This window comes from Molothrus aeneus, chromosome 15 (genome assembly GCF_037042795.1).
Source record: "Molothrus aeneus isolate 106 chromosome 15, BPBGC_Maene_1.0, whole genome shotgun sequence".
NCBI classification, from domain to species: domain Eukaryota; kingdom Metazoa; phylum Chordata; class Aves; order Passeriformes; family Icteridae; genus Molothrus; species Molothrus aeneus.
The window spans coordinates 7,686,764-7,706,745 of NC_089660.1; the positions used below are offsets into that span (position 1 = coordinate 7,686,764).

Genomic DNA, 19,982 nt, shown 5'->3' on the forward strand with positions numbered 1-19,982 from the left:
CTGGGAGACTGGGGGAAAGAAAATAATATTGGTTTTTAAGGAGCACAGTGTGCATAGCTGTCCACACATTAAGTGAAAAATACACTTAATTTATCCATTTTTACAAACTAATTTTAAAGAGAATTTAAAGGCTTTTAACTTTATGACCTGAAAATATTTTAAACCTAGTTTTTTTACTTTAAAATTGAAACAAAGTTTCTCTTTCTTAAAGTGGCACAAAAAGGTTTTTTTTTGTAACTGAAATGTTAATGTTCCAATCTTTATTCATTCAACTTCTCCATCAAACAAAAAGTGACAGTTTGAGGGAATCACTGCTTTAGGTAGAAAATGACCTGCAAAATAAATGCAAGCAGAAAAGAGCCATTAAATTCTAGCTCAACTAAGGCATCTCACACTTGAATTTCAAGAACTCTATGAGATAACTGGGATCATGTCTATAAAATATTTTGGTACTTTTTAATAAGGAAGAAGAAACTATTTAATAAAACTTTGTGTATTTTTAGGTCATGTTTCTTTGAATAATGGCTTCAGCTGCTCTGTTCTGTGTCAATCCAAGTGTGCTGCAAGGCACTCTCTTTGAAAGCCACCATTCATTCCTTTTGTTTGGAGGAGCTCTCTGAGATGAGATGAGTTCCTTTAGAAGAAGATAAAGCTCGAGGCTCTGCATGGGCCATGTTTGCAGACCTGAGCCCACGCCAGGGGCTGTGGCCTTCCTGCTCCTTGCAGTGCCTGCCCCCAGGAGAGAGCCTGGACCAGGAGGCAGAGCTGGACAAGGCTCCTGAGCAGTTTCTCTCTTGCCAAGTACATGGAAGAGACCACAGGGGCTGAGCAGGAGTTGAAGCTGTCCCTCAGGTGAGGCTGGTGGCCACGATCAGCATGGAGCAGGTGCTCCCTGTCCTGCCTGTGCAGGTGCAGCTGTGTGTCTGTCCGTTCTTGTAGCTGGAGCACAGGGGACACCTTCCCCTGCCCAGCTCCATGAGAGGCTGCCCTGGCAGGATGGACCTGTCCTGCTCCTTCATGGCACTGCGAGGTGGAAAACCGGAATCAGTGCACAAAAACTGCTCCTTGTGCTGCCCATGGCCACACAGCCAGGTCTCTCTGGGGTTCCTGTCACCCTGAAAATCCCTGAGTAGGCCTGAGGTGGACATGGGATTCATCCTGTCTTGACATGACTAGACGATGTAGCCTGGACCTGCGCCAGAGAAGGCTGGAGTTGGACTCCAGGTAGAATTTCTCCAAGGAAAGGATTGCCAAGCATTGGAACAGGCTGCCTGGGAGGTGGTGGAGTCCCCATCCCTGGAGGAGCTGAATAAATGATTGGACATGTCGTTTAGTGCTCTGTTTGACCAGGTGTGATCGGTCAAAGGCTGGACTTGGTGATCTCGGAGGTCCTTCCCGAGCCTAATGGCTCCGTGACTGATTCCCCGTGCGCGGAGCTCGGCAGGGCCGCCCAGGGCGGGATCCGCCACGGTCCCGCCGGGCTCTGTCCCTTTCCCGGGCTCTGTCCCTTTCCCGGGCTCTGTCCCCCCCGGGCTCTGTCCCTACCCCGGGCTCTGCCCCCGCGGGGCCCCGGGCAGGGGCGGGCGCAGGCAGGGCCGGCCCGGCCCCGTAACCGGAGCATAAGAGCCGCAGGCGGCGGGGCCGGCCCGGCGTCAGCCGCGCTCGCCGGGAGCGGGAGGGACCGTGCGCTGCCACCATGTGCGGTGAGTGACGGAGCGCGGGCTGAGCCCGGCCAGCAAGGGACAAGGGCGGCTTTGTCCCCGAGCCCAGCAGCGTCGCTCGGGACTGGCCCCGCTGCATCCTTTTGGGGGGGTGGGAAGGACAGGGAGCGCCCGGCAGGTGAAGGTGAAGCCCCTCGGCCCGGCCCTTCTCCCGAGGAGAGGCGATCCCCGTTCCGTTCCTCTCTCCCCGAGCCCCCCGTGCCTGGCGGCGTGTCCTCGGGTTTTGGGATGGTCCCCGGGTCTTGGGATGGAAACGGTCCCGTTCCCGCTGCCCGGGGGTGCCCGGGGTGCCCGGTTAACCTCTGCTCCTGGTCCCGCTGCCTCTGATGCACGGGATGCGCTGGGCTCTGTCTTTCCTAATCCGGGACTAGGGATTGATTAATCGTGACTCACTTCCGAGCTGCAGCGATAAGGGAGAGTTTGTGGCTTTCAAACAAAGGCAGTGAAGGAGCTTAATTCCTAGCTGTTGTGAGTTTATTCGCCTCATTTTTTCTAATAAAGATGACATGGAAAGATAATTCCTATAGCGTGTACACAATTGCTTCGATACGCTTCAGATCAGATGGAAATCAAAGTGTGGGTTCGGAAGCTGCTAACGCGATTTTATTTGGTTATGGAGGAAAGTTTGGTGAAACTTTGCAAATCTTTCCCTGACATCTCCTCTCAGGTCTGATGAAAGTAGAAAATTTCGCACTTGTACTTCTTAGTCGCCATCAACAAAACCTCTTTTGTGGGATGCAGGCTGATAGTGAGCTGGGTTACTGCTCCCAAAATTGTACTTTCTGAATTAGGTATCTTTTCCTTGCCTGCTTATCCTTTTCAATGGTAACCTCAAAAGGAGCAAGGAGCTCTGGAATCCTCTTTCACTCGAATGGAAAGCAGAGGTGATACTGTTTCAGCTGCTATTGTGTGAGCTCCTACGTGACAGATCACTATCAATGAGACAAACTCGGTGTCTTCTAAACAAAACCCCTCCAGGTGAGAGACCTGGCCCAGTGCCTGAGCCACCCTGGGGTATCCACGGCAAGCCCTGAGACATATCATGGTAATATAAAAAGCTTTGCATGTCTGGGCTGTGCATTGACTGGGACGTGAGGGTGTTAACAGTGTTCAAGGGGTTCGGTAGAACATCCAGCTTGGGGTGGAGCAAGTGACTCAGTATGAAATGGCAAAGAGCAGCAGTTCATCAAGGGTAAGTGAGAGTAGAGCAAGGGTTTTTCCCATCAGCATTTAGAAACCTTTTATATTACATTTGTTTCCATGAGCAATGTTCCCCAGCCCACTATGCTGATCTCTGTAGGAGTTCTAGAGGCTGCAACCAGCAGTTTTGAAATTACCTTTTTGTTGTTGTTTTTATTTTTTCATATCTTTCCAGGTTTAAGTGCTGATAATGGACCCTATTGTGTTTTCTTTGGCTTCAGGTAGCACGTGAAGATTTATAGCCCTTGGTTTATGTTTTGAAAGTACACGGGTCATAAATTCTGCTATAAACATGCTCGTAAGGAAGCAAAGTCAAGATGTTATCGTTCTCACATGTAAAACAGTATAGCCAAAGTATTCAAGCAAAAGTATTCAGGGTTTAAAAAAAAAGTCAAGATGCACTTAAACTGATGACCTCTTTTAAATCAAAGTTAGTTTCATCAGGATATGAAGCTGAAACCTTTTCAAAGCTAAGTTTCTGGCATCAACTATGTGCTTAGGGGTATCCTTTTATTTTTCAAAAAGTAAATAAATTTGTTCAAACTTCAAGTATAGGCTGCCCCCTTGTCGATTTTGGTGAAGTCTTGCAATTGCAAGAGTTCTTGTGGAATTTTCCCACAAAAAAATACTCAATTTACTTTTCCTTCTTCTGATGCTCTGCTTGTAATCCTGAAAAGGGAAGCTCTAAAATCTTGATACGCATGTAAAGGGAGAGCCTTGCTTTCAGTGTCTGCATGTGATTGAAGCTGGTTTTAATTATGTTTTAGCAACCTTCTCTTTCTGTTTTTAGCATCTGCTTCTATAGGTAAGCCATACACTATTGACCTAGTTCATCCTTCTAAGCAAACTGTGATTATGGAAAGTTATAAACTAGATTTAGCATTCGGATCAAGAGGACAATGCCCTAGTAAAACAATTGGGTGCTTTTCCTAGATTTTATGTTTTTGAGTCTTCTTAAGGAAGCAAGATCTGGTAATGGCATCTAATACCTTGGGGAGGCCATCATAAAGGAACTTGGTTGCATCACAAAACTCTTATCATAAGATGATTCAACTGAGATTCAGTCATACTGGTGTGCTTCCAGAAAGAATGAAGATACAAGGAATCTTTATCACAAGTTGTTTCTACATGAGTTGAGTAATGTGCTTTAAATCTGGCCAAAATGATGACTGAGGAGGGAAAAAATACGTGAGTGGATAAATCATTAAACAGAAACGTACTAGAGAAAGTGTTACTCTCAGTGCTTAGAGTAAGATTTATTTCCCTTAACTGGAAGAGTTTATAACATGTTCTTTGAAGTCAGACTGCAGCTTTTGTTTTCATTTTAAATGGCCTCTGGTGACTTCTGCATCTTCTAATGCACGTTGTGTGGAAGTGCAGCTCCAATTCCCTGGAAACAAGGATCTTTTTAACAACTGCAGCACACTGGTAGCATTGTAGGGATTGTCCCAGAGGAAGGTTCTTCCTGGAGCTCTGTGTAGTGAAAGATGCCACATGGAACATACAAGGATGTTGAGGCTCCAATTCATTGTGAAATCTGGCCTAGAAAGTAGAGCTGGATCTGAAATGAGGTGTGGCAATGTTTTGGAATGATGTTGAGAAATTCATATTGAAGAAATTGAATGCTGCTTTTGAGGTCCGTGGTTAGTGCCAGAGAACGGTAAATATCTGTCTGGAAAAATGATCAACAGGCTCTCAGTCTGAAGTGACTGCTTATAACCAGAGGCATTATTTCTCAAAGCATCCATGAAGAACAGTATCAAGCAGTTCAAATTCCCAAATACCTCCTTAAATGCAACTATTGTCTTAATGTCTCCGTTAATGTTGGATGCACTAGAAATAATTAGGCTGAGCTTCTCATAAATCTCACTTCTGAAGCAGAAAAGTATTATCCACCCTTTAATCTTTCCAAAATAAATTCAGAGGCACATGTAATACTCTGTTTGTGTCACTGTCAAATCAACAGTATTAATGTCTTATAAACCAGTGTAGTAACCAAATTCACAGTAATATTTGTAAGGGAGATTTATTGGCATATCATTATAACAGCTTCTTCACCATGGCCATTTACAGTTCAAAAGCCTTAATTGAGGGGGAAGAGGGTGTTAAATTTCAAACAAAGGCCTTCTCTATCTAAAACACTTGTCTGAACTGCTTATCTGTAGAGCTCTTAAAGGCTGGGGTTTTTTCTTACTGTAGGCTCCTGTCCTGACTTGTTGCTCGGACAAACTGCTGAAACAGCGAAATGAGTTGTTTTTGCTTTATTGGGGTACAGATTTGCAAGAGTTAATAAAAGGGCCTAATGTATCCATATAAACACCAGAGTGGCACGAAGAGCAGTAGGCAGAGAAAAGGAATGGCTGTGTTTTATTTTGCAGGTGATTCTTTCATTACATCTTTTTCTAAAGACAAAACGACATCCCAAACACCCTTCTAATAAAAAAATGCCTGTGTACTTTAAATAAATAAATAAATAAATAAATAAAAATTAGGGTGGGGAACCAAGCCCCAAACTAAAAAAAAAAAAAAAAAAGCTGCTTCTTGGTCTCTGCCTGGTCTATTCAAGAGGAGAGGGACCAGGGAGTGAGTTCAGGGCTCTCGAGGAGCTGACAGGGGCACGCCCGGGGCTCCTGTGCCCACCTGGCTTTGGGATTGTGCTGAGGCAGCGCAGGGGGAGTGCTCGTGTTGTGGGTGACCCTGTTTTGTACCTTCTGTTTTGTTCCTTTGTTGTCCTACCCCATTGACTTCTGCCCTTTCCTCGTGTTTGCCTCTCCATTCTCTTTCTGCTGAAGTGGCTGTTGCATACAGGATTAAGCTGGAGCTTTTCAGAAATAGATGTTGTGCCTCGTACCTACCCATGGGTATTTAAGGCCATGACTTGGATTACAAAAGTCTCCTTGTGTTAGTACTGGTGAATATATTCCCTCTTTGAATGCCTGGATATGAAATAGATCACAATGTTCCCATTTTCAGCTGTGGTTTTCGTGAAAAGTAGAAGTTTTTTTTACCTCTCCTAACTGTTTAACTCTTGGGGGGTAACATGAGGAGAGTGAAACTCGCCAGTGAAGTTTATGTGTTGAAATTAGGCTTCTGAGTCCTTTATTGTACTTGAATTCTTTCATTTCAAAATGCATTAGAAGGAATTGTACTAAATGGGAGGCTGGGTGCCCCTAGGACTTCTCCCTGACACTAGTTTGAAAGAGTGACTCTGAAGTGATGGAAATTTTTTAAATAATCTCTCTGCTTCTTTCCCCCCTCCTTCCCCCTTTCTCTTTAAACAGGAATTTTTGCTTATCTAAACTACAGAGTGCCCCGCACTAGGAAGGAAATATATGAAACTCTGATAAAAGGATTACAGAGACTGGAATACAGAGGCTATGACTCTGCAGGTATGTTAACCAACTCAACAAATCAATCTTAGCAACTAATAGCTCATTCCATTTTGGGTTTTTTGGGTACTTTCAGTGTCTGGCCTCTTGGATTTTTCTTTCTTTATTCTACAGATTAACAGATCAGAACTAATTAGCTTGATTCTTGGAGTGCTACAGCTTTCCTTAGAAAAGGACATAGAATTGGGCGTTTAGCTCTGTAATAAGATGGCTGAGGTTGTACGTGTAAGCTGATGGTTGAGGTTAGCACATGGAAGCAAAACAAACAGGGTGTGGAAAAAGATCTCTATAGAGGGCCGTGTAGTTTGTGCCTCAGCCTTTTTTGTGTATGTGAAAGATGGGGAAGATTAAACTTGTCTTAAATTTGAGTTAGCTCATTTCATCAGGTAAAATATTTCAGTTTGTTGTCAAATACAATTTGAGATGGCTCATGTATGTTTTAATCTGTGCAGTGGATATAGACTTGATGTGGTTTCATTTGAACATGCACAGGTCTAGCAACAGATTTTAACTATATCCCTTTAAAGGATAATTTAAAAATACTAATTTCAGTGGTGTGTGCCTGTGTGTATTTTCTCAGCCTTTTCCTCATTCTAGTGTATTTCATGCTTTAAGTAACACTTATGACTGTGTCCTCTGCTGTAGGAGTGGCAATTGATGGAAATAATAATGAAGATAAAGAAAGATTCATCAAACTGGTTAAGAAAAGAGGAAAAGTAAAGGCCCTGGAAGAAGAGTTGTACAGTAAGTGTTAAAAATGACTCCTTTACTTTGGCTTCCCAGTCAGATACTATCTGACCATAAAATTGCAGTTATGATTTTGCATCAGCAATAACTGCATTGGGAAATCCTAATTTTTTTGTGTCCCTCAAATCTGCACTTAAAAAGCAAGCTGATTTTCAGATCTAGCACTGTGAAATTGTCAGTCTATGTTCCCTTCTTTTGGTTGCTCCTTTGTTCAGAACCTGGGCTCCTTTGGCTCTTTGCTCATGTGATTTCTGTGCTGCATGGCTGAAATGCTGAAACATGCACTCTGACAGAATTTATGGCCATTTAAGCAGCTGGCTGTCATCACAATCTGCTTTATGCAGTGCTTCCATCTGTGAAAGCCTGAAGTTGTGTTTTAATACGTTTACATTATAATTTGTAGTAATGGGGTCTGTTAGCCTGTCTGTGGCTAAAAATGCTCATGTCTTGGCAAACAAGGTTTTAATCACAGTAGCTTGAACTTTCTGAAGTATAATGTCAAGAAAACAAATGGTTTAAAAAAACCCCAAAAAACCAGAAGATAACTTTTAGATTTTTGCCTGTAGGAATTGTCTTTGTGTTTTACTAATCGTGTGTGTGTGAGAGAGAGGGAGAGAGGCAACTTTAATTATTCAGTAAACTGAATTTCTCCTGTATAGAACAAGATGACCTGGATTCAAAAACAGATTTTGAAACACATTTTGGAATTGCTCATACTCGCTGGGCGACCCACGGAGCACCAAGTGCAATAAACAGTCACCCTCAGAGATCAGATAAAAGGAATGGTACGTAATCTCTGCAGCACTCGAACCACACAAATCTGAAATGATTCAATCCACAGAGCACAAATGTTCTTATTATTGTTATGGCATCTATTTTTGATAGTAGGGCTAAGCTGTTGCCATTCTATTTAGCTCAGACACGTTTAAAATGAAACAGCCTCTTCTCACACACTAAAGCAACACTAAAAATTAATGAGATCTGTTTTCTGAAAATTGCAAGTTAATGTTGAAGTACAACATTCTTGTTTTGAAAGATAAGACTGAAAATGTAAATGTGTCAATATTGCCTGGTCCAGAAAAGGGAGATTTCATAGCATTCTTCACTTCGTGTGGTGCTCTACTAGGTGTAGTTTAGAACTCTCTCAATAATTTGGAACTGCCTTTGTATACTTTCAGAATTTGTAAGCTTCTGCTTGCAGTTGTCCATGTTGTGATAAACTGTAGGTCTGAAAGCTATAGCAGGTGGTTTCAAGTGTCATTCTAAGCTTTTTTTCCCCCTTGTAATTTTGCGTTCTGAATTAAATATCTTAATTTTTTGTTGCTCATGAATATATATATATATATTTTTTTTTTCTCTTAGAATTTGTTGTCATCCATAATGGAATCATCACAAACTATAAGGACCTGAGAAAATTTCTGGTGAGTCTGTGGCAACTCAATTCTAAAACTAGAAAATTAATACTCCCCCGAACTACCATCAGGTTGTTCATGACTTCAATGGAACATGAATTCAAGTTGCTTGATATCATCTATAACAAAGCTGTGTGAAAGGGTCTGCCTAATAACGATACTCAGGAGCTGGTGGAGCACAATATGTTCCTGTAATCCTAAATGCAAAGTATTTATGAGCAGAGTAGCAGTTTGTGCTGAGATTCTCTGAGAGGGTTTGTGGAGTGGGCTCCTTCCTGTCTCTTGCTGCTTCACAGATGCCAAACAAGTCTTACTATGGGTCCTATTCCAGAATTTCCCAAAGAGTATCTGTAACATAAGTCCTTGTATTTTATCTATAGTGATTTATATGCACTGGTCCAATGTAATGCTTCAAGCTCTGGCTGCAGTTTCTGGTGGGAGGCAGCTGAGAAACTCTTCAGTGTTTGCTGCCTGAGGATGGACACAATTCTTACTCTTCTATATGATATTTCAGGAGAGCAAAGGATATGAATTTGAATCTGAAACAGATACAGAAACAATCCCCAAATTGATCAAGTACATGTATGACAACAGAGAGAGTGAAGACACCAGTTTTTCAGCCTTGGTAGAGAGAGTTATTCAACAGTTGGTAAGTGGGAAATAACTTTTTTTCCCCCTGTACAACAGTATAAGCTACTTGTGGGGTTCTTTAGCATTTTACCTTATGCATTGAGGTCCTGTGCAGGAGTTCTTAGAATGATGCTGCAAATAACACTTTTAGGCTTCTAAATAATGCTTAATAGACCAAGAAATGAGATTAAAATTTTGGAGACTTCAAAGGCTTTTCACTGTTAAATCTTTAAATAGCTGTAGCAGTGGGTTTTGTTTGTTCAGTTTTTTCTCTTGTTTTGTTTTTAGCAAGAAGTTAACACAGCTTTTTAATGAAGCGGTTTAATTTTAAAAAAAAGTAATAGGAGCCTCTGGGGTTAAAATCTCTCATAAATGGCAGTGTGTTCCTAAAGGTTATTCTGATCGTGTTGAAACACTGCTGTGATTCAAGTTTGGCCAATGCCTTGGCTCTCCTGTTTGGAAATAGATCTTACAAGCTGGACTGGTTTCCAAACTGTGAAGTGGGAATCTACTGTTACTCAGTATGTGAATGCTTAAAAACTTTGATAGATGCATTGCAAACTTGGAGAAAGCTGGCTTTGTTTCCTCCCCCAGTCTCTGGGCAGATGTTTTCCCTCCCCTTCCTGCAGTTTCTGAGTCTCCTCTTTAAAGCAGCTCTGTAGGATTCCTTGCAGCAGGGCTGGAATCCACACCAAGGCAGGGCCTGTGTGGGTCAAGAGGGAGCAGCCCCAGAGCTGAGGGGAAGGGAAGATTCCCCTGCCCCCAGAACAGGGGCAGAGTGCTCTGAGTGCAGCCCTGGGGGAGGAGGGGATGTCACCATCTCTGTCCTGCTGGCAGGGTGGGGGGGCTCGGCTCCTGCTTTGGGAATCTTCCTCCAGGAGTTTGCCAGCTGTGTTAGTGCTGTAGAGTTGTTTTTGTTTTTTGGGGTTTTTTTTCTGTTGTTGTGGATTTTTTTGTGTTTTGTTTTTGAAATACATTAATGAGAATTTGCTGCTTGAACTAGAAATAGTAACTCCAGGTTTTTAGTTAAACTGCATGGTAATGCACTACAAGTAAAATTCCAATTGAAGGTCTTACTGAAAGTAAATGTCTAACAATCTTCATGTTGATTATGAGTAGCATCTCTGACAGTTTCATAACCTTTGCATTCAAGTTTATTTGTTTTATTTATAAAGAGAGGCTAAGTGCTCACTTCCTGTTGCACCATTAATGTGCATGTCAGCTTGCTCTGCTCCATGGCCAATTCCTTTAAAGGTGCAGCCTGCCCTCCAGGAAGAGACTCCTGATAGCAGCTCCTTCAGTGCCTCTTCAGAGAGGGGCCTCACTTTAATGAGATGCAACTATTTGAGATAAGTTCTTTAGGATCTTTTTTTTTTTCTCCTTTGTATTCATGGTTTCCAGGAAGGTGCTTTTGCATTGGTTTTCAAGAGCATCCATTACCCAGGTGAAGCTGTTGCTACCAGGTTAGTAAAAGTCCATTTTATACATAATGCATGCTTTTTATTAGGTTAAAAAAGGCCAGCCTCTTAAAGATACTAAAATATTGATGTTTAAAGTGCTTAATTAACCAAAATCAGTGAGTCAATAAAGAATCTCAGTGTATCTAGTGTTTCTAAATTTGTATTAAGAGCATGCTAACATTTTTCCTCTATCAAAAAGGGGAGAGGGAAGGGATATTGTTCACTTTTAGTTCTCATTGAGTAAAGACTGAGATAAGTATATTCATGTGGGCTGAAAGACCATCATAGTAACAGGTTACACAAATAGAGTTCCATAGCTGTCATAGCATTTATGGCGTCTTTCTGTGTTAAGTTCTACTTTTATTTATGACTTGAAAAACAACTTTCAGGAAATGTAAAGATATTAAAATAGCAAGTGACATAGCAAGTGATTAAAATAGCAAGTGATGGGAATAAAGACTGTTTTATATTACAACCCAAAAGCCCATTGCTTCAGTGGTCTAAAATAAGACTACATTAAAATTTTGAAAAAGCCAGCTGTACCATCACTCCAACTGAAGAACATCTTCTGAAATGAACTATTCTATATGTGGTTCAGGTTTGGGTTTTTAGGGCTGAGGGATTTAAGAGAAGCTAATCTTGTAATCTGAGTGTGACTTGTTCTTTTATTCCTGTGATATTTTTTTAATAAGGTCTTCAGTGACATGTAACCCATATAATTAAAAAAATATCTTAATATTCTACAGTTTCAGAGGTACAGTAGGGATGGTTGATGTTTCTGAGTTTGAAAGGCTAAAGAGTGTAACAGTACTTCAATTCTAAAGAGCACAGGAGCTTACTGTTGTCTCACTTGAGAGGCAAAGTAAGCTTTGGTTCAAATTGGTCCCTGTACTAAGATGTTTTCTGATTACTGCAAAGAAAACACCAGGTTCATATTCACATTTATTCACATATACTCACATTTTCCTCTACCTGGATGTAGTTTACAGGTATAGAATCACTAAGGCACATGGAAATTACTTATATAATAATGTTTGGTGCATCTTACAGAAGAACCAAGTTTATAGAATTGCTGCCATGTAATGGCCTTAGGATCATGGTTGAAGGAGGCTCTTCCTGTTTAGGAAGCTGGATGGGATATTGTCTTTTCAGCTTCACCGATGTCTGGTAACTTCTTTGTATGCACATTTCTCTTTATAAACTTTGTGCTTTCCTTTCTCTAGGAGAGGGAGTCCTTTGCTCATTGGGGTTAGGAGCAAGTACAAGCTCTCAACTGAACAGATTCCAGTTTTGTATAGAACATGTAAGTGGATGAATCAAAATACATTATTTTTAAAAACTAAAATTACCGTTACTTTATGATTAGAAATTAGATTAATTGGTTTTTGTACCATAAAACTACCAGCTGATGCCCCAAATAGCTTTTTGGCTGGGGATATGTTTATACTACTGAATGTGTAGTTCATGTGAAAGTCCCATGCCTCAACCTATTTCTGTAACTGTGATACCCTTAACCTGTATAGTCTGTAATCTTAACTGAACAGAACTGAGTTTGCATTTAGAATGTCTCATTTCTTTAATAGGCAACATTGAGAATGTGAAGAACATCTGCAACTCCCAAATGAAAAGACTGGACAGCTCAACCTGCCTTCATGCTGTTGGGGATAAGGCAGTGGAATTCTTCTTTGCTTCAGATGCAAGGTAGTAAAAGTACTTCAACTTTGCTGAAAATACTGGGGTTTTTTTGTTTAAAAGTGAGATAGTTCTGGAAATTTAAGCTGCCTTGCTCTTGTACAATGGATTTCTGAAAGAAGAGCTTTTTAATCCAGGTAACATCAGAAAGCCCCCAGGCTCAGGTGCTTGAAAAATGTGAAGGTTTGTCAGCAGCATTTGAACTGCAAATAAGTGCAATATCTGCCATTGGCTGACCTCTATGTGAAATACATCCAGTGTAGGAAAGTAATTTGGGTACAAATGGACACTCATCAGCTGAGCATTTGGGAAGAACACGGGTTAGTTGGGGTTGTGATGTTTTCAATTCAGATATTGGAGGAGGAAAATAGTGGTGTGGTTCCAAACTGGGCAGGAACCTGGACATCAGGCACACGTTTATCTTGGAAGAGAGAGACCAAGAGTGGGACTGTAGCAGGATCCATCAAGGACACTGGGAGGCATCTTCAGACCAGCAGGAATGGATGCAGTGGTTGCTGAGCCTCCTGCTGTGGGTTGCTGTGAGAGTGCAGGAGGAGCAGCAGATGGAGCCATTGCCCTTAGGATGGCTCTGTTTGCAGTTCTGTCCTAAAGGAAGAGTGAAGCAAGGCTGGAAGAGCTCTTGTGGCACATTTAATTGCTTTGCTATTGCCAATTCTGACATGTCAGCTCTTATGGCACATTTAATTGCTTTGCTATTGCCAATTCTGACATGTCAGGTTTGTCTTGCTTCTGTTTTTCTCTCTGTAGTGCTATCATTGAGCACACCAACAGAGTGATTTTCTTAGAAGATGATGACATTGCAGCTGTAACTGATGGGAAGCTCTCGATTCACCGCCTGGAGCGTTCAGCTAGTGATGATCCTTCCCGGGCCATCCAGACCTTGCAGATGGAATTGCAGCAAATCATGAAGGGTGGGTTGAAACATCTGTAAATGAGTATCATCAAAAATGGATAGTTACTGTTTGTGTAGTAGACGAGGCAGCAAACTTCTGATTTGATGTGACAATTGCCTTTTATTCAGTACTGGGAGCTGACAATTTCAAGTTTTGAGACCAAGAGAGAATGGGCAGTCTGGGACCCTATCCATTTTAGCCTTGGAAAAGTCATAGATACTTCTATTCATTCCAGTATCTAGTGAAAATGTAACTAGTGTTAACATGTTGTAGTTATTAGCAAAGTTTGACTATTAATTAAAAATTGAAGGGGAGCATTTCCTTATGAAGGAATTTACTTACCTTGTCAATATGGGGAATTGGAACCAACCAAATAAAGTGACCTATCCATCCTTCCTTTCTTCTTGCCTATTCTAAGGTTTTATTTAGGCTAACACAGTCAAGTTAGTCTTAAAAGTTCTCTTTGTAACTGGAATAGACTTAAAATAACAAACCTAAGCATTGCCATCTCATGTTTTTATAAACAGGTAACTTCAGTGCCTTCATGCAAAAGGAAATTTTTGAACAACCAGAATCAGTTGTCAACACAATGAGAGGCAGGGTGAACTTTGAGAGCAGCACAGGTAATGGAGAACAGTCCTTCAAACTGCACTAAGTTTGAAATTTGTAAATGTGCTATCTAGAAAATGAAAACCACCATTGTGTGTTTATTTGTTTGCAGTTCTGCTGGGGGGGCTGAAGGATCATTTGAAAGAAATCAGAAGATGCCGAAGACTGATCATTATTGGCTGTGGGACCAGTTACCACGCTGCAGTGGCTGTATGTTCCCAGCCTTGGCTGAAATGCATTTATAACTTACTTGCTGGGGTTTCAGACAACAGCTTTTCATCTGCTTTTTCTTCTATCTCAGACTTTGTCTTTCATTGAGGGGTCTCACCCTTTTATTTAGCTTTCCTTAGTGCCACATTCTTTATTAATGCTCCAATGCCATTAAACACCATTCTTGAAGTTAACTTTTTCCACCTTGGCTTTTAAAGCTCTAGTGAGTTGTAATTACCAGCTTTTCTAATAAGAATTCATTTAGATTTTCTCTGATTTGTGCAGTGTCCAAATGTTAGTGAGTGGCAATATTAACAAATACTGTGTTCTGCTTGAATACAGACTCGACAAGTCCTGGAAGAATTAACTGAATTACCAGTGATGGTGGAACTTGCCAGTGACTTCCTGGATAGAAACACACCTGTATTCAGGGATGATGTGTGCTTTTTTATAAGCCAGTCAGGTGAGCTGCATTTGCTGTTGAGTGAGTGCTCTAAGATTGCTTTCCATTGCACTTTGCATCATATATGTGTGGGTACAGTTATTTAGAACACACTTGGGTAGAATTTGATGCTTTTCAGGAATCATTATCATCTCTGCCAACCTGAAGTGAAGGTGTGAATGTTTTCCAGGTGAAACTGCAGATACACTGATGGCCTTGAGGTATTGTAAAGAACGCCGTGCTCTGACAGTTGGCATCACAAACACAGTTGGAAGTTCAATATCCAGGGAGACTGACTGTGGTGTGCACATCAATGCAGGGCCTGAGATTGGTGTGGCAAGCACAAAGGTAATTCCTCTTCAGTGTTTGACTTTCACCCTTCAGCCCTGTGGAACACAACTCAAATTTCAATTGCAGCACTTCAAACTGAGACCATATTCACTCTCTGCAGAATTAGCTGCTAAATGTTTTGTTTTGTCTGCAGGCCTATACCAGCCAATTCGTGTCTCTTGTAATGTTTGGCCTAATGATGTCTGAAGACAGAATTTCCTTGCAGAAAAGGAGACAGGAAATCATAAGTGGACTAAAATCATTGCCAGGTATATTGATATTTTGGGTTTGAGGAAGCGTAGGGGATATTGGCAGTGTAAAATACTACTCAGGGATATTTCTTTCTCATTAAAGTTTCACTCTCCCCCTCATCCTGAAAGGCAAACAACATGAGAAAAATGGACTGTTCACTTCTGCGCTGTTTGCCAATTTCACAAGTGCTCTTCCAAGAAACTTGGCAGGAAGATCGGAATTTTCAAGGGTTGGGTTTTCTAATTACAATAAAGTAGTTTTGTATGAGAAATATTACTTGATCTCCTAAATTCATGGTTTGAAATTTTTAAAAACTCCCACTTTCAATCAGGATAAAATGAAACTAATTCAAGGTGATTTTTACATGGATATTTCACAACTTCCTTTAGAAATTCAAATGGGATGTATGAGCACTGCTTAAACCAATAGTTGTTTTACATTTATTACTGTAAGTAAGGCTGGAGAAAATATCCTTAAACTGCAGTCAAATTTGCTAAGTTAATGGCTGAATTACATTAAGTGTATTTGTTCTATTAGATAATTAGAACATTCTAGTACAAATGAACTATTTTTTCCAGTTAAAAAAAAAAGATTTTTTTTTCCTGTGCCTCAACAGAAATGATTAAAGAAGTCTTGTCCTTGGATGAGAAGATACATGATTTGGCTCTTGAACTGTACAAACAGAGATCGTTGCTGGTTATGGGCCGTGGATATAATTACGCCACGTGTCTGGAAGGAGCTTTGGTAGGAACTTCTCAATATTCTTCGATATCATTTAAAATGAGATTTTATGCCTTCTGCAACATGGTTTTTCTAATATTTCATTACAATTTAATTCTACTGCAAAAAAACTATTTATAACCAGAAGCATTTAAACACATACATAAGGTGAACCTGGATCTGATACCACTTTCTTGTTTCTTTCACATCATAAACATAGTGTTTAATTAGTCTATTTAAAACCAAGAAATTAACAATTTAAGTTGCTGACCCATTAAGTTGCTGACAACATCAAAAAAATGCAATGTGCTAATGTTGAGAATAGATGCTCATGCATGAAAGTCATTAATTATGTTATGAACATCCTGCTAAAATGGACATGTGCCCATTGCTCAGAGGAGTTGGGTGTGTTAAAGGTAGACTGCAGCCAAGGCTGTGCTGGGTGTTTGGTTCCTAAAATTCCTCTGGTTACTCCATGTGTGGGTGAGCTCTGCTGCTGCCACAGCCTGCTAGAAATCCCAGCAGCCACCTGTGTGTTTTCACTAATACTTGATACTGGGTAGATGTATTTAAGTGGCAGAGGCACAGCCTTGGTGTTTTGATTCTTGTGGCTGTTGCTTCTCAGCTGATTTAGTAATAACTTGAGGCATTTCTTTTTTTTTAGAAAATAAAAGAAATCACCTATATGCACTCAGAAGGTATCCTGGCTGGTGAGCTGAAACATGGGCCCTTGGCCCTAATAGATAAACAAATGCCTGTTATCATGGTGATCATGAAGGATCCTTGTTTCACCAAGTGCCAGAATGCCCTGCAACAGGTCACTGCTCGGCAGGTACAGTGTTCAACTGATTCACTTCTCCTGTGCCATAGGAAAAGAGATGGTGCACACTGCACTGCTGCTGGCTGTGCACCTGGAAAGGGATGTACTGCTGATTATTGTTAATTATTAAGTTATAAATAAGATGCTACATCTGCATTGCAGGTTGTTATTACAGGTTAATATCAGTAGTGAAACCTGCTTTCATATGGCTTGTTTGTTTTGGGGTCTTTCTGTTTTGAAGCAAATGGAATAATGTTTAAACTCTACAGGGTGAAAACATTCAAATCTTACAATATAGTGAAAGTCAAGAGCCATTATGCAAGACTGGCATTGCCTTTGTTAGCTACTTGAGTGTGTTCAAACACATACAGACATGCTGTAAACAATATTTCAAAGCAGGTCGAGGCTATGTCTTCACATAACAATGCAAAAATTTATTTTCAGGGTCGTCCAATCATTCTGTGTTCTAAAGAAGACACTGAAAGCTCAAAATTTGCCTACAAAACCATTGAGCTGCCTCATACAGTTGACTGTCTTCAAGGGGTGTTGAGTGTCATTCCTCTTCAGTTACTTTCATTTCACCTGGCTGTTCTCAGAGGATATGATGTAAGTATTTTCTATATTTAACACTCCTTTTAATGCAGTTTTGAACTTCCTCCTACCAGTGTAAAGTGAGAGACCCAGTTATATGGCATATCTAAGATTCACTAGCTATGAAAATAGCTAGTGAATCTCATAGTGAGTGGGGTTATAGAGGTGACATTTCAGTGTCAATTCTTCAGTTTTGTATTTTTTAATTAGTATCCTTCTAAAAAAATTATAAAGCTCTTTAGCTGGTTAGTTAAGAGTGCAAATTGGGACTTTTTCAGAGAACCTAATCTCAAAATATGGTATTGTACTTAAAATAGGTCAGTGCTTTGTACACCTTGGTTTGTTGATGTATCACTTTGACAATGATGACTGCTTTGGAGAGGTATCCTGTGCAAAACAAATATGTATTTGTTAGGAGGGTTTTGGAAGCACAGATGAATTCAGCTGCTATTGGAGTTAAGACCCAATATTGCTGGGTGGAACGTGCCTGGCTCGTCTGGCCTTGCTGCTGGACCAAAGGCGGCAGCCGTGGTGGTCTCAGCCCAGAGACACCCCTGGCTGGCTGGGTGTTGCAGCTGGCGCTTGGGACAAGTCCAGGCAAGCAGGAACTCGGGTTTGCCTCTGGTGGAAAGGCTTTAGGCGATGGTGAAGGACAAGGAAACGGGTCCTGCTGGAGGGTTTGATCCAGAGCTTTAGTCCTAGCACACAGGCTTCTGAATGTTGCAACAGCTCCAGCAGAACCAAGAACCACCTGGTCCCTGTGTCTTTTAAGCCCGGGGATAGGGGGAGAGAAGGGGTCTGAGTGCCACCAACCAGGCAGGAGGGGGGAAGTCTCAGGGGCCAAGTGACACCTGGATAGGCCAATGTTGCCAGGGCTGAGAGGCATCTTTTGAACTTCGTCATTCATACTATGCCCTTGCTGGAATGTTAAGATTGATGGACAGCACTTAGCAAGGGGGCAAAGGGGAGGGGAAGGGGGAGGTTGTTGGCACACCTGAGGGAGGAACTGGGATAGCTGAAACAGGGTATTACATCACACTGCAGCAAGCTGCAAGTCATTATCTGCAGATCTACAGCCTGTTGTGTGTGTTAATGTGTCTAGAATCAAGCAGAACTCATTAGGAAGTCAGAAAAAGCACACTAAATGAACTGTCAGATGTAGAATTGTTAGTATTACTCTGCCATACTGAAAGCCTGTCTCTTCATTCTAGGTGGACTTCCCAAGAAATTTGGCCAAATCTGTTACTGTAGAGTAACAGCCATGAACAGCTGATGTCTTTGCCACCAGACCTCTGAGTTATACTTGTAGAATGTGTTGTTCTGAATTGATAGGTAAATGTTTTTTCTTAAAAGAATGATAGTGCTAACTGGAAGGTGTCAGAAGGATTTATCTTGCAGCTTTAAAAGCTTTTGATGTGCCTTGTACCCAAGTGCTTTTGCTCCCAGCAAATACTCCTCTAAGTCCTGAAATTACCAAAGAAGATAAAAATTGTTTACACGTGGTATACTGAATGAACTTTTTTACTGTGCAATATATATATATATATATACAGCTCTCTCCAGAGTAACTGTGAACATTTTTTTAGCCTACACTACATAACTAGTTTCAAAGATATAGTATTTATAAGTACAATTTGTATAGCTTTTTTAAGTTATTTTTTTAGTACATTGCTTATCTGTAACATTGGTAATGCTCAGAATGTAAATACTGAGCGTGTTGATACTTCTGTACAGTCATTAGGGATTTCCTTCTTCAGCCTCAAACTGGAAATTTGTTGTCCTCTCTTCTTTCCCAGCTTCCCTTCCCCCGTTGCATCTGTGTTTCATATTTAACCAGTCATTTGCAAAGTTTGGCCCTGGCTGTAAATTCCCAGCTATGTTTTCAATTTCTGCTTCTTTTAACTATTTTGAAAAGCCAGAATGGTATTTGTTTTGTATGCCACCCCAGCTCTTATTTGCATAACATGTATAGTGCAACAGAATAAGGGAACTGGATGTCTTTCAAGTGATATTTTTGTTTGAAGAGGGTACAATGAAATGACAATGCAATTAAAAGATTATATAATTCTTCTTATTTTGTGGTTTGGTTTTTTGTGTGTGTATGTGTGTTTGGGTTTTTATTTGTTTCATTTTTGTTGTTTTGATTTTTTTTTAACCTGATGACTTCTATGTCAGATCTGAAGAAAGTCCTCTTTTAGTACCATATATATTTGCAAAAGCACACACTTTGATAGCTGTGAACCAACTTGCAGTAGGGGAGAACCTATAAACCTGCAAAAAAATAAGCTGGACACACACAAGAAGTTCTGTGCTCATTTGTTTGGTTTTTATTTCCAAATGGCCAGAAAGCATAGGATTTCTTTTTTCTGCATTTTATTAACTAACTATTTCACTAGTGAAGTTTCTGATATTCCTCTGCAGGCTTGGTTCTAAATGAAGGTGTTTGAATGTTTATTTAGGTTGAGAGCTTGAAAGTGTTACACCAGCTTGTTATAATAGCAGCTACTTACTGGAAACCGCCCCAGTACTTTTTATTACCACATAATAAAACCAAAATTGTAACATAAAATATAGTACTAATCTGACCTAAATGCCAAGAATGTGTAACTCTGTATCTAACATGTTTTGGAAAGTGATGAAAAGGCCCCTTTTACTCTTGATCTAAAATTAATATTCCCTTCATATTAAAAAGTGGAACTATCAAAGCATATTAAGGTAATCTAGTCTATATGTGACATTAAAGTGATTTATTAAAAAATTACAGGTGCATTTTTCTAAATTAATCTGTGAGAACAGAAATCACAGAAATGAAAGCTCTCATCAGTCCTAGGAGAGGTGGCAAA

General features: G+C 40.7%; 1 protein-coding gene across 1 annotated transcript; it reads left to right on the forward strand.

The window, feature by feature from the left end:
- Nucleotides 1–1,687: 1,687 nt before the first annotated feature.
- GFPT2 (glutamine-fructose-6-phosphate transaminase 2) lies at nt 1,688–19,213 on the forward strand. Its single transcript, XM_066560129.1, has 19 exons — nt 1,688–1,703; nt 6,203–6,310; nt 6,956–7,054; nt 7,717–7,842; nt 8,420–8,478; nt 8,984–9,118; nt 10,501–10,562; nt 11,783–11,862; nt 12,143–12,260; nt 13,020–13,183; nt 13,693–13,788; nt 13,887–13,984; nt 14,327–14,447; nt 14,617–14,774; nt 14,911–15,025; nt 15,625–15,752; nt 16,393–16,560; nt 16,993–17,154; nt 18,351–19,213. The coding sequence occupies exons 1-19, from the start codon at nt 1,697–1,699 to the stop codon at nt 18,393–18,395; spliced, it is 2,049 nt and encodes a 682-aa protein (XP_066416226.1). The 5' UTR covers nt 1,688–1,696; the 3' UTR covers nt 18,396–19,213.
- The last annotated feature ends 769 nt before the right edge of the window (nt 19,214–19,982 follow it).